The sequence below is a fragment of the Lissotriton helveticus genome, chromosome 5_1 (genome assembly GCF_964261635.1).
Source record: "Lissotriton helveticus chromosome 5_1, aLisHel1.1, whole genome shotgun sequence".
Taxonomy (NCBI): Eukaryota; Metazoa; Chordata; class Amphibia; order Caudata; family Salamandridae; genus Lissotriton; species Lissotriton helveticus.
In genome coordinates, this window is record NC_136065.1 from 375,336,173 (window position 1) to 375,351,370 (window position 15,198).

Here is a 15,198-nt window from a genome sequence, read left to right on the forward strand (position 1 = left end):
CAACTGCCTTCTGGATTTTTCTGTACATCTGTAATACGTATGTACATCTTTTAATGTTAGCCCTGATTGCCTTAACACAAACCGGTAACTGAATATCGCAAACATTGAATCTGTCAGCCAGTGACCTGATATCAAAGAAAATGGATTGGTAACCTGCGGAACAGCTCTTAAGTATACTGATATATACAGACACGGTTGCTTCCAAAATTGTAATTTAACGCTTTAGACACAGAGTTTATAACGTAATGCTTCTGTGTTAACATATTTACAAAAATAGATTCCAAGGTACGGGACTTCAGATTCCATTAGTCCATATCAATTCTCCCTACAATACCTCATTACATATCTTCATCACAAGAGCCAGGGGGCCTTCAATAAGATTTTTTCCCACCTCAAACACTCAAGTGTCCTGCAATGTAATTTTCCAGTGTGTAAAAAGCACTTGGGATGGAAGCCAACTACTTTCCCCAGCCTCAAGGTCGAAATCGGTCAATACAAACGTCTGCTTGCGCCAAAAGTTTAACTTTTACCTCGTAAACAGCAAGTATTCTCTTTATTAATTAAACGACTATAGTGATTAATTTTCGAAGCAACGTAGTCTGTATTTACCAAAGGAAATCAAGCACCGAATAATAATATATACTTCGTTCATAAGCAGTCGGTGCCACTTGTTGTGAAACCCGATGTTTGAAAGGTCTCGATTAAAAAAAGATAACAAAAAAAAGGTTATTTTTTTAAATTCACACTAAGGATGCTCGCTCACTGATTAAGTAAACCGCATGGTCCGATCAATTGTCCCCCCCCTATTCGTTTCCCCCTTTTCTTAATCCTTGGAAAGGTTATAAGATCAGTGTATTAAAAGTGGGAGCTTTAATTGTAGAATAAACTTGTCTTGGATAAGCAGGTTTGGCTTTCATGAAATTTAACAAGGCTAGTTGCGATTCTACAAGCCCTTGCAGGCATGTGGTAGTAATTTGAAAGATTTGGGAAGAGGATGTGACCTAATGGCCAGACCGGTCGACCTCTAAGCTGGTGAAACGGGTTCGAGTCTTGGCAGGACTCACCATCCTGTGATTCTGGGATATCCCTTGATCTCCCTGTGCCTAACAAAATAAAAGTGTTGGTCTGTAACTAAACAGGTGTTCATGTAAAGTGCTCTGGTACCTTAAGGTCTACTCCGTGCTATATAAAACTCTATTCCCCCCGCCCGCAAAAGTGTGTTTAAAGTACCACGTAAACAAATAAAATACTATGGATTGACGCCAAAATGTCATGACATGGGATGGACCATGACAATAAGGTCTTGTGACTCAAAAGTATATGGATTACCTAAGAAGAAGTGAACAAATGGTCATTCAGAATCTCTCGTGTTAGACTAGAAGGATAGAGGAAAAACACTGCTTGTGCTCAGGCTTGTTGATGTTAAGCCATTCTTGCGGGATGACAAACACCCTTAAATTCTCTCAAGCTGGTGAATGGATCTGGATTATCTTCGTAAAAAAAAATTCCTCATATGTCTGATCAGTATATGACTGGAGATAAGAGATTTCCGACTTAGTCTCTTGCCGTCCGTACAAGGTGATACCCGAACACTCGACTAGGAAGGGGATGGAATCCCTTTCTGCAAGGTAGATTTACTCTTTTCTCCTAGATTACAGGTACTTACTTAGGTTCTCTTTCCAGGTCTACCAATCCTTCTTGGTAAAACTCCTAGACTCTCGAGAACAGCCTGTTTTTACTGATGCTTAATCATTGGATTAGTAGTAACCAGTAATTCAAATAAAGATTAAGTATTTAAAATAACAGGACACCCACACCAATCAAAAAAGAGTGAAAAGGTTAGTAAAGAAAGAACTGGGCTTTCGATGAGACCCGTGCAGTAAAAAGAGTGAAAAATGAGTGTACCTACTACGAGGAGCATGCACTCTCCACCCAGTTGTCCCAGATACTCCAACACTTCATTCTCTTATTGGAGCGCGTTTCCCTATCCATTTAGGCTATTCTGTGAATCGAATTTACCCATTCATGTTCTATGCGTGCAATAGGTAATATCCACTTAATGCACAGCTCTCTATGTGCTAGTAGAATTAGAATAAAGATAAGAGCCTTAAGAGGTTTAGATATATTACCAATAGTAGTCTTCCGGTATCTCCCCAAATATTACCAATGCGAGGCTCACCTCCACTTCTTGACCCCCCCATATCTGACCAGCTTTTGCCCACTTTCTGCCAGAACGATTGGATAGAGGGACTCCACTGGAACATGGGCGTTTCGTCTGCATTGATTTCTCCGCACTTTTGGCACTTCCTCACCGTTTGCAAGTCCATCTTTGCCAATCTTCGAGGAGTGCAGTAGGCCTTGTGAATGGTAAAAAGGTGGTTTTTCTTTAAAGGTGCGGATTTCACACAATACCACAAAAGAGATGTAGATACTTGCCATAATGCTTCTAATTCGTACTCCGGCAGTTCCCTCCTCCAGGCCTCTGTATACCATGAACTTGGGTCTTCTAAGGATTGAACCAGCAGCCAGTACCATACCGAAACATCTTTCTTTATCCCAGGACGCAGGGCTATTTTTGCCTCAAAGTTTTTGTCCCCCCCACACCCCCTTGTCTCAAAGTCTTTGCCCAGCTTGATAACTGACAGTACTTGAAACGGGAGACCGAACCTTCGGTGATCTCCTGGAAGGCGTGCCAAGATTTTAGCTCCATGCCTTCCAGCAACTGGATCCATCTGTAGATTCCTTTTTCCCTTAGCAGTATTTCTAAGAGTCTTGCAAGCTGACTTGAGTTCCAGGATATCTCCATATTGGGGCATAATGGCTGTAGTATGGAATCTGTAACGTCACCCTAATTTGATACCACAATTTGCAAGCCCACTGAAGAATCTTTAGTCTTATTTTTAAAAAAAAATTGGGGTTTCCGAACTTCTAGAGAAAGTAGCTGGATAAATCTGGTGGGCCGTACGTCAAGGCACGAAACGGGGGAGAGGTTAGAGTCTTTTAACAGCTGTCTAAAAACTTTCAGATGGAAGGCTTTCTGGTATTGTAGATGGTCTGGACTCGCTATACCCCCATTTTCTTTTCCCTACATTTCTACCATGCAATTCTGGGTCTTTTTTTTCCCCCCAGAGCAAACTGGAGAAAAAACCTTGTACTTTTTAATCCATTCTTTCTTGAATTCAAGTGGGATTGTGTTATATACATGTATATTTGGGTAGGATAGACATTTTTAACAGATTTGACTGCCCCAGAAAGGATAGAGGCAGAGTCCCACTGCTGTAACTGCTTCATGATTTTAGAAGTGAATACCAGTTCAAAATTCACTTTTACCAAAAGATCTAAGTTTTGAACCACTTCAATCTGGATTATCTGTTGGTGTATCATCACATGCTATTTACGTAAATTGATTTGATGCATTGGTGTTGGACTATATTTAAAGAGGTATGGTGTATCTGTGCTTTCTACATCTAGCAATGTAAACATATTTTGATTTCAGAATAATAGAAGATGGATTCTGTTGTTTTAGTCGATTCCCCAAGACACCAGTGAGCTCTCCTTTCAACTTAATGAGCACTTTTGGAACTCCCTGCCACTATCCTTTAGGAAAGCTCCTTCTCTAAATACATTTTGGAAGTAACTTAGAACGTTTCAGGAAAGAAGTTAAATGCTATTCTAGCTTTACTTGAACTTCTCACACATTTGGACCAGATGCACCAACATCCTTGCCAAACTATTTTTCTTATGTTTGATCCATTTCTCCATCATGTTTCTTATCGCATTCTCTTCCGTCAAAGCTTGCTCACAACTAATATAGTTTTCTTAGGATGTGCTTAGCTAACCGTCCTGCATAAGTTTCAGTGAATATTTGTTTTTAAGAACACTCTTCCAATTCTGACCCTTATTGTCATTCTGCATCCTGACTATGCTAGCCGTGTCTGTTATGTTGCCTAAAACTGAAGTTTGCCATGATCTAATACCTCCTTTCTTTACTCAGTAATCTACCGGAACTATACAGTGTACTTCAGGATGTATGGAGCTCCGACCTTCTGAGACCTGGTAGGGGGCTCTATAAAACTCAGTAAATACCGTATTAGAATCTGCTCGGCTACTTCACTAAGACTCTTGCCCAAGATGACTTGGAAAAGCAAGTTAATAATGGTTGTGCAACTTTTTTCCCTTTAAATAGAAAACAACCAAATATTCTACTTCGCACCCACCATTTACACTTAGCCCCTCCTTCTTTCCAGATCAAGCTTGCTTTTAATCGGAAAACGTTTTTTTTTTCCCTTCAAATATCACCGGAAAACTATTTATCGCTATTGGTGACCATTCATTTAGGATGTTATTACTGAATTTGTTTTTTTTCTTTTTTTTCCTTGACGTCTTGTTTGCCTTTGACAATCCTCTTTTCTAAAGCATCACAGCTGATTTGCTTCTCGCTAAAACTTTTAAATTTAACCTGGGGCATTTTGCAGAAATTGTTTTGTTCTACAATGTCATATACATTGATAGTTATTTCAGTGGCTAATATTCCCCGTCTGTGACTTATAAAAAAAATTGCTCTGAGGTTCATTTATATTTGCCATATTATCACTATGTTGCTAAAGGCTACAAGAGCAAGGCCCAAACTGGTATGGACAATAGAACCTACCTGTGTCTTTTGTATTTTCTTAAACTATGGTATGGTGGGATTGTCAAATCTAGTGCTCACTATCCTCTTTATTAATATCACAAACCTATACTAGAATCCCATTATTGGTTGGCTAGGATTTGGTGGGAAAGCTTTTAAAAGCCTTTACCATTAATTTTGCAGGTTGATGCTCTTTTGGCACATTAACTTGATCTTTGTGTGGTACTGATGGGGAAAACCTGATTCTTGGCGGCTGTTTTGTTAGAAACAGTAGTCAAATTGAGTCCATTGTACACCATATTTAAGAGGGTCTTTTGTATACATTGCTATATATGGATCACTAGCCTAGTAAGATGCTACGGAAGCTGTACCATAAAAAACAACTTGCACATAACCGGAAGAGAAACTACTTCTTTCCTAGAGCACAAAAACTACAATTCCCCCACCCACTAGCCAATCTTCTGCCACCTCTCTGGATGGGCTTGCTTCTAATATTGCTATCTCATTTAAGTACTATTTAGTGTTTATCTTGCAAATTAGGAGGCTTGGTTTAAAGGCCAACTGGCTGCTTCTTCCAAAATTTAGCAACATATTATAACTTGTTATATATGCATTGTTTCCAGATTTCAGACGGAAATTAAGTAGTTCCTATGATTTCTAATTTGTGCGTTTCATTCATTCGTTGAGGAAAGCTTTATCACGTTCTCTTGGATGCAGGATCTGCATAACCTACTTTATTTTACAACAACTCCTATGTTAAATGGATCTTTTGGGCATTGTGTACTAGCTCATCCTTCATCAATTCAGTATGCAGGTCAGACGGATAGTTCTTGGTACTCGCTCTCGTGACTTCAGGAACCACAAATAATATTGTACATAACTATTCAATTTTTTTTGAAGTCCTGGTAAGCCTAAATGTTCCCAAAACACAAACATTTAATTGAAAACCTACACGGGCAGTTCCCCTTGCAAAGTGACTAATTGAAAGAAAAGGACTACTTTAAAATATTGTTTCTGTTTTAGCTAGACTTGTTTTAGCTAGACTTGTTTTGCTGTTATTTTTCCTTAGTCATCTTGCCTATTTTCCTTTTTGTCTCTTTCTTGATTGTCAATTTTTTAAACATATTTGTATGGAGTAACATGGAGTTATTTTCAGGCTACTCTGCAGCGTATATTATCGTTTTTGTTTAAAATTGGCTAGTCCATATAATGACAAGAACCTTTTTGAAGATTTTATAACTAAACACGTATAATGCAAGTCCTCTACCACACGCCTGTTTCTTTAGAACCCTAGTTACAATTAAGCGGTTGTTTTTGACCAATATTTTGCAATCCTTGTCCTAAAGTTAACCAGCTGTTCATAATGTCTTATCCACTGTGAGTTATGCTGATTAATTGTTCTCAAGACAGATTTCAGTCTCTTTCAAAAGGAGCATAATTAAAGGGTGCCAGGTGTAACTTTTTTTTATCCTTGATCGAGGACTTATAAGGAGAAAAAAACCAGTTTGAAATAAAACAAATTTCCTGATGTCTGCAGTGTACATGCGAACAGTTTTCTTTGTTGCACTTTAAGTTGTATTTTATCAAAACTGATATATTGCAGTCTGTGTATGAGTACATATGTGGCAACATACGTATTGGCAATAATTGTACTCTCTCCGATTGCAAAACATTAAGGATGTTTCTGGTTGAAAATATGCAAGTAGCTGGACAACACAACATGCTACCACTTTCTTAGTTGTATTGCAATAAAGAGGGTGCTCCTGATAAACTAACCAAATGATCAAAACCAAAATGCATTGCAGTTTAACCCAATAAGACTAGAAACCCTGTTAAAGACAAGTGCTTAGGGAAGGGGCATTTAGTTCTAGAAATGGGAGCAGCACAAGTGAGAAGTATCTACGCATTCAACTTTCTGCTTAGGGAAGTGATGGCTTCTAAAGCCTGCTTGACCAGCCACATTTTTCCCATTAGGGGAGCATTTTTTGAGTAAGGTCAACACCTTAGTTATGAAGGGCAGCACTATTCTCTTCATAGACCGCCCTGGAGAGAAAACTTGGAGATGTTTGGTTTGCAATAATTTAATACTGAGGCTCTTAAGTTCTGATCATGCAGGTGAACTTTGTAAACCTTTTCTGCTAAATTGTTTGAACTAAAAGGTCTAATAACAAATAAACTTTTTTAATTCTTGTTTTTTCTTTGCACTTAGTAATTTACTTTCACTTTTCTCTTTCCTTAGGTATGGACGTGTTGAAAGTGTCAAAATACTGCCCAAGCGGGGTTCCGATGGTGGAGTGGCAGCCTTTGTGGATTTTGTGGATATCAAAAGTGCACAGAAGGCACACAATGCAGTCAACAAAATGGGAGATAGAGACCTACGCACGGATTATAATGAACCAGGCACCATTCCGAGCGCAGCTCGGGGATTGGATGATACAGTTTCCATAACCTCTCGTACTAGAGAGGTTTCTGGGTTCAGAGGAGGTGCTGGGGGACCCACTTATGGCACCCCAACATCACTTCATGCACGGGAAGGACGTTATGAGCGGAGACTTGATGGGTAAGTTTAAGGTTTCGCTAGGCAGGTATTTTGTATTTGATATGCTGAGCTGCGAAAAAAAAAACCCTATAGGGCCCCCAGATGGATTCAAATTTTGGGAATTCTGTGTTTCCTGTTGTGGGTTACAAGTGGAAACCACTCGAAACTCCAGTGGCTGGATACTTATGGATCTGCTAAGGATGGTACGTGCAACTGGCTGGATATCTACACTGACGATCTTGCACTTTAAGGGTGGAAGTGTTCCAGTGGTCGGCATGGATTGTTGGTTGGTGAAACTTTCCTGAAATGTGGCATGGCCTTTTTGGATTTATTTTTTTCACCAAACGGAACTAGGTTTGCTGCAGCGCATGGACAATGTTCCTGTGTGGCGTCTAAAAGGTCCTCATGGCGGAAAAATTATGGGAAAGAATTTGACGTCTGGCTGTCCGACTACTGTGTCAAAGTCAACTGGAATTTCCTGAATTACAACTTTGTTGTGTAACTTCTATGTCTTTGGATTCTGCAGGCATTTGTTATTCGTGGAATGGGTTAATAGATCCAGATGATGAGTGTTTTTCATCATTTGGTGGATCTTCTCTTTTTTCATATTTTGGGATTATTTTCCATGTGGCATTGGGGTTGTATGACTCAGCCTTGGAAGATTAATGGAATGGGTATCTTCTGGAAATGGTTTTCAACTGTTGGACACCAAGCATTGCCCTAACTGCTGCCCTATAAGGATGGGCTTGGTTGCTGTTAGGAATCCTGTGATCAATGGAAAAATGGATACCCTTGTATAAATGGGGGATGCTGCTAATCTATACTGATTACTTTATAAGGATTGTGTGCTAAAAAATGACTGATGGTGACCTCAATCAAAATGTGCTGGAGGAGAGTGATTTGGAACCGGCTGTTTCTTTCTCTTTATTTTCCGCCCAACATGCCAAAAATGTGGATCTCTTCACACTGGGTACCCTGTAACCGCTGCAGTGTTCAGATTTTAGGAAAGAAAATACACACAGAAAGTACCTGGATTTGATGCATCGTTGCACCGATTTGACGCAGGAAAGCTGGGGTCTTGGAGAGTTGCTTATTTTCATGGTCTCTGCAACCTTGTGCCCAATGGAAATGCTTTTTTTTCCAGCTATGATAATTTTTTTCCCTGTCCCACTGAGAAGGTCGATTACCCCCGTACAGGTGGCCAAATTGGGGAAATACTTACAATTCTAGATTTAATTGGGATTATAGGTCGAGTTGGCTCATTTGGAAAAGGTTGGTATGCCCTGCCCAGTCTTATTAGCTCCACTCCTAACCTAAGTCAGACCGTTTCTTTCCACTAACCTTAGTAGTACCTAGTACTTGTATGCATTCAAAATAAAACCACCATAGCCCTTAGATGTGATCCTTGCCGTTTTACTGGCTCTTGTGGCAGCCTTCTGTGTCCTCTATTTTATGTCTGGGGACTTGCTGTACTCAAGTGGCAATGCCTCTAACTTACTGCTCAGACCTTCATTTGATTAGTGGTTGTTAATATTTTAGAGGTTAATAAGACAGTGATGCAAGTCGTTCATTGTTTTCCGGTTCTAAAAATATGGATACGATGTACTTTTTTTTTTTTTTTTTTGTTGCTAATCGTGTAGTGAGTGCCAATTTGCAAGTAGTTACCTTTTAAATATGAGAATAATTTAAAATAATTCAATCATAATTGTTATATGTCGGCCCTGCAATTCTGCTGTTGTGCCAGTGTTCTCTGCACCCACCCCCCTATAATTATGGAATGAATACACTTAAGTAGTAAACCTTAAGTAGTAATCCTTTCTACGTTATAGAACATTTACAGATTACCTCTGTGATTAATGTTTGGTGATCAGTGTTTCAAATGCAGTTACACACTGATTCCGTTTTTGCCTAGAATAAAAGTATTGGGATTGCAAGCTGCTAATTTAAATTTAAACTAGTATCTTCTTTTCAAAGTGAAGTGTTTTTGTTCTTATGTGCAGCACCGTTTTGACAGTAGCAGTTAATTTAACAGCTTGCTTCATAAAGTTGTGAGTGGATTTAAATATTATGATAAGTGGACTTTGCTTTCACGATTTTTAGAGCGGGACAAATTTGTTATACTATATTTTGCATTTTTCTGTAAAAGTTGTTCAAATAGCACTACTTTCACACTTCTTAGATAGCGAGGCTGCGATTTAAATACAAATATAATGGGGGGGTAAGTTTTAACTTAAATCGGAGACACTTGGAAGGCAGCTTTAAAATATGTCACCACCCTCTGTTCTTGAGTAAACTTAATAGCTCACAGCCTTCACAGACTATCTACGGGTTTTGGTTCTTACTGGTGCTTCTGCTATAAACCATCTCAATCAAAATCAGATGTAGAATAGGCGGTCTGAAAATAAACGGTGGATTTTTAAGCAAATTATGTTTTTCCGCTTAATGTTTAGGTTTTAATAATTTTTATTGGAATATTTGCAGTGAACCAAGACAATCCAGAATCAAAGTTTCGACCGTATCCTCCTATAGTAGCCACAAAAAAAGTATGATAATTCTCCACACTGTATATTTCACTAAGTAATGGTTCACATAAATGAACAAGGATCAAATTACGAAAGACAGGAAGACAAGAAGGGAAGGAATGGGGAGCAGAGAAATAGAAAAGCTCAGGTAAGGCAAAAGGGGACAGGGCTCAGGAAGTAAGACAAAACATAGACCACATCATGACTGAACAAGTCTCTTTGTCAAAGTCTCCATCACCTCTCACATGACTGATCTAGCCCTTCAAATGAATTGCTGATGCTTAAGTATTTGTTTACTTTTACTGATTAAGCTAAGAAACACCTAACATTAATCATTGTTAAGTTATACCGGTGTAGTCGCTGGAAACTAAATTGCTAAGATATAATAAAAAGCTATCTTAAAATTTCCGTTTACGTGTCCACCAATTATGCCTGCTGAGAGCACTCATGCTAACTTTCTTCCATGAAAACCGGTCCTTTGTTATGCAGTACATTTGTGTATTCTAAGCACGGGGTAGTGATGACAATTTTTTTTTTTGGGGGGGGGCTTCTGAATTAGTGCTTTAGAATTTGGGAGGAAAAAGTTAAACTGTAAATGATCCGAAGACCGTTGTTAGACCATTTATTTTTAATGAACCAATAATAATTTCGGTGTGACATCAATTCTAGGTTAACTGTAAATAGACCTTTAAGCAGGTCAGTCACAATGTGGAAGGTCATGTATTACCATGAGAAGTTTTCAGTGTGTGTGTATGGTAATTGATTTTTTATTAAATTGTTCTTTATCGATTTTGCATTATGAAATCCTCCCAGCAGCTACAGCTAATGGAAATGCATTCTGGATTGGTACCTCTCCTTTCCTCAAAGCCATACCTTCCATGTTCAGCTGGCATCAGAGGGAATGTCATTTGTAAAATTCATTTTTTGAGGCATTACCCGTTTTCATTCTGGTTAGTTTTTGTTATGAGCAGAGCCTCACAAAAATACCAACCCTCTCTTGGAGTAGTATAGCTCTGTTACACTTTCTACTGTGTGATATAGCCATGACTACACACCTGCTAGTAGTAATGTAGATAAAATTGCGAATATTTGAGAATAAAGAAGTAGTCTTCTACCCTCAAGTTAATTTTGCTGTGTTTGCAAAGCTACTACAATCAAAATAACGTCACTGAAGTGTGTAAGATGCCTTATTTGATTCTCTATTTACTAAAATAGCATATTGAATGTGTTAGTGATTTGTAATGCTAAAAAGAAAAGCCCTGTAGTTGCAGCAAAAGTTGCAACTTTTTTTTAGCTTTGCCTGTATACTTGGATTGTGGCTGATAGTGGAGGAAAAATGAGTTTGTAGAGTTTGTGTTATGATGTTGACAACTTTTTATAAGTTCAACTGTATTGTTTGTCCTACTCCCTTTCCAGGGCTTCTGATAACAGGGAGCGTGCTTATGAACATAGTGCCTATGGACACCATGAAAGGGGGACTGGAGGATTTGATCGGACACGACATTACGATCAGGATTACTATAGCAGAGACCCCAGAGAACGGACTTTGCAACATGGAATCTACTATACTTCACGGAGTCGAAGTCCAACACGCTTTGATGCACATGATGCACGATATGAACCTCGAACCCGCGAGCAGTTTACGTTGCCGAGTGTGGTACACAGGGATATCTACAGGGATGACCTTACACGGGAGGTACGAGGAAGGAGGGCAGATCGTAACTACCAGCAAAGTAGAAGTCGTTCACCACATTCATCACAATCTAGAACCCAGTCTCCTCAAAGATTACCTGGGCAAGCAACAAGGCCTGCTAGGTCTCCCAGCGGCAGTGGTTCTAGGAGCAGATCCTCAAGCAGTGATTCTGTGAGCAGCAGTGGCAGTACCAGTAGTGACAGGTATGTTTGTTTAATATAAAATATATTTCATGCTTCTATAACCTGCTCGTTGTTACATCGTGGCCCATTTAAGTTGGTTCCTATAATGATTAATGTGTGTGATGGTTGTCAGAGCAACTTCATCCGTTTATTTGGAGCTGCATTTCCATTTCCATATTGTCATCCGTTTTCCATATCAACACACGCTGGTAAAGTGGGTGATACTAATCTTTTGTTACAATTGGTTGTATGCGATTAGTGGTTGCTTGATTGACCCACTGACACAGTGCCGCAGCACCTAGCTCCCTTTGGAATAGCTCAAAATGGTTGCTCCGGCTTTATTAGTCAATGTGGTTTTTTAAAACATTTTTTTTTTTTACATTTATTGGGCTTTTTCATGTGTCATTGGAAGAGTGATATGAAGAACAATGATACATGTTTACCAGATGTGCATTTTAAACTTGCTCTCAAAGGCCATGTGTGCCAAGGAAGTGCATGTACCTTACTTTGTATAATTGCATGCATTTGCACCGAGTTATTATAAATTGTGTGATCAAAACGGTTGTAAAATTTCTTGTTCTATAATCGAAGTAAACTAGTGCATTAAAAACGAATCTAAAGGCACTTTGTGTAAATTTGACTTGGTAAATAATATTCTGGGCTGCTGTTCCCACACTCCACTTTTTTTAATGTATGCTGCACAGTATCTGTTAATGTAGCATATCTTACGTTTTATACAATAATAGATCTTCATGGACATTTTATATGTATTGACCACCATTCTTTATTTCAATACCAGGTTCTGGCTAAGGCTGTTCCTACAATAAAACATTATAGCAGAAGCAAATTGTTCGGTTTGATTTTCCTCCCACTTGTAAAGTGGGAAATTGACTCCAATATTAAGTTTACATACCTATGCAGTATTTAAATCTAGTTAGAAGCGAGTATTGATTGTTCCTGGTATTTTGTGTGTGGGGGGAGGGGGCGTGGGGGTAGAACTTTCATCAATTGCTATTTGTTAACTGTTGTAAAGTGAATGCTGCTAACGGTTTGCTGCTTTTCAGCCAAGTCTGTGATAGAATTCAATATTTGATTTGCTTATTTGCTCAGTCTTTTTAGCTAATCTTTTTTGAAAGAGTAAATCGTTCTTGCATGGTGCCATTCTTGTGCAGCTTTATATCTTCTACTGGTGCCCCTTTTCAGTCCCACATGAGATGATCGAGCTGGCAGCCAAAAATAATAATAGAATATGTTGACTAAGACATGCTGTGTACTGTTTGGCGAGTTTTTTGTGTTAATATATTATCATGTTGTGATAAAAGCACATTGAAATATTTCTGGTGTCTTGACCTTCCATTTGAAGTTGTTTGCAGAAAGTGTCTCTGCTTCTTTTAGGGTAAAAGAACCGCAGAGACACTTTGGCATTTTTTGCTTTGCTATCCTTGATGTCTTAATGCTATTTTTAGATGATTAGAGTAAGTGAACGCAATGTTCTGCACCACTGCTTTGAACATGAGTCAACTGGCTCCAGTCGAATTCCACATTTTAAGGATTCTGCTTACTTTAATCCGCCCTTTTCTGTTTGGTGCTTTGATGCTTTACTCCTTATAGGAGTTAAAACCTACAAAACACTGTCTTACTTGATTACAAAGTACTCTTAAAATTCAGGAGTATGTTGTGGATTTTTTATTTCTTTTTTATATAGACGTAAACCCTGAATGTTGGGTGTAGTTCCGTTATTTTTGGTTATTGCAAAGAGTAAGTGCTCATATTTTCAGAATGTGTTATGAATTACTCATTGTAGTTCTTGCTGTCATCCTTTGAATTCTAACATACAGTAATAGATGGTACATTTGCTAACAGCATTTGAAACACTGCTATTATTGCATCTCTATGTGGAATAATTCAATTTCCCAGTAAAAAATGAAAACCTGACATGCGAACATCTGTAACTTTACAATTGGAAGATGAAGTCCTGATCGGTTGTTGATGGACTAAATCTTGTTGAACATGTTTTGTTAGGTGTAGTTCCGTTATTTTTGGTTATTGCAAAGAGTAAGTGCTCATATTTTCAGAATGTGTTATGAATTACTCATTGTAGTTCTTGCTGTCATCCTTTGAATTCTAACATACAGTAATAGATGGTACATTTGCTAACAGCATTTGAAACACTGCTATTATTGCATCTCTATGTGGAATAATTCAATTTCCCAGTAAAAAATAAAAACTTGACATGCGAACATCTGTAACTTTACAATTGGAAGATGAAGTCCTGATCGGTTGTTGATGGACTAAATCTTGTTGAACATGTTTTGTCGTCTTGTAAAGCACACTGTTAACTACTTGATTCTTTGAGGAACATTTCTGGCTTTTAAGGATGAACTAATATTTTAGTGATAATGCGAAAGAAAATCAGATTTTTTTTCCTCCCTCTCTACTGGCCATTTGTGAATTGGGCCACTAGTTTATTACGTACTGTGGAAAAAAGCTCACTGTGGATAGGTTTGTATTCTGATAAAACAGATGTTGACAGATAATTTTTGGTTTTTGGAATTGTATGTGCCTGATGCAAATAATGTGGACCGATAGGAAGGGTTTTCTCTAATCCATTGCTGATGTATAAAAGCACTGAAATTTGTTGTTTAAATGTATCAGACTGGGCAGCTACAACATTAATCGTAATAGGTGGAGGAGACATAAAAATAGTAATGCAGTCATTTAGAAGAATACAAATTCCTAGTTAATGTATGTGGTGGGTTACAGTGTATTATAATAATTTTTGACGACCAAATAGCAAATGCATATCGGTATTCCTTAATTTAAAATTATTAGACATCAAGGGCCTTGACCCTGAGGAAGTAATAACATTTTCTTGATTTCTTAACAGAGTGTATGTTAACTATTTCTAGATATTTCATCGAAGGGTGTTTTAAGAATATCCTTGCATTTGTTCTGGATGCGAGAACAGATTTTAGTAGATTACCTGATAAGTTTCCTTAAATAAATCTGTTGTTGCCCCATCCTGGGATGCTGATAGAATCGTTGACACACTTACATTGCCCTTTCTTTGTCTACATGCCTATATGGTCAAGAAATGAATAGCAGAAACTGTCCTCTGTTTTGATTTGACAGGAGTATATATTTCGGACTCCACTTTACCTTTTCTTTGGACAGTCCTTTACATTGGCCTTCTTTAAGCACGCCTGGTTACTCAGTGGAGGCAACTCCCTACTTGGAACCCATTAATAATAAATCTAGGTGTTTGATCTGTGCAGTTAGAATCTCGATTACTTCGATATAGAAAATATGAGAGGACATGAACACCATGTCACCTAGATGTGCTATTGTTTTAAATGAAAGTGTTACACTTAGTGTATTGCTCCATTTGTAATGCCTTCCAGTGCTACTTACTTTACAATAAATCGCATCCAAAGTTAAATAACATTCTTTTTAGGTCGAGCCTAGAGTCTGCGTGCATGCGCTGCGAGACTTGTAGTAGAGTATGGAATAGAAGCGCCACCCACTTTCCGCCCATATTTGTCATTGGCCTTCGTAAATGCTGGCTTCTGATTCATAAATAGGCTTTTTAGTCCCTCCTTAGTACCGCCCTGTCTTCATTTTTATCCTCCCAT

At 38.4% G+C, this 15,198-nt stretch overlaps 1 protein-coding gene across 6 annotated transcripts in view; it reads left to right on the plus strand.

The window, feature by feature from the left end:
• The window catches only part of SPEN (spen family transcriptional repressor), a 451,658-nt gene that overhangs the window by 21,821 nt on the left and 414,639 nt on the right, over positions 1-15,198 (plus strand). For 4 of the 6 annotated variants that reach the window (XM_078642529.1, XM_078642530.1, XM_078642531.1 and 1 more), the window contains exons 2-3: positions 6,870-7,190; positions 11,108-11,587. In XM_078642529.1, coding sequence (XP_078498655.1) covers positions 6,870-7,190; positions 11,108-11,587 — 801 coding nt within the window. Of the gene's footprint in view, positions 1-6,869; positions 8,442-11,107; positions 11,588-15,198 lie in introns of all 6 variants that reach the window. The other 2 variants (XM_078642533.1, XM_078642534.1) reach the window with 1 other exon arrangement.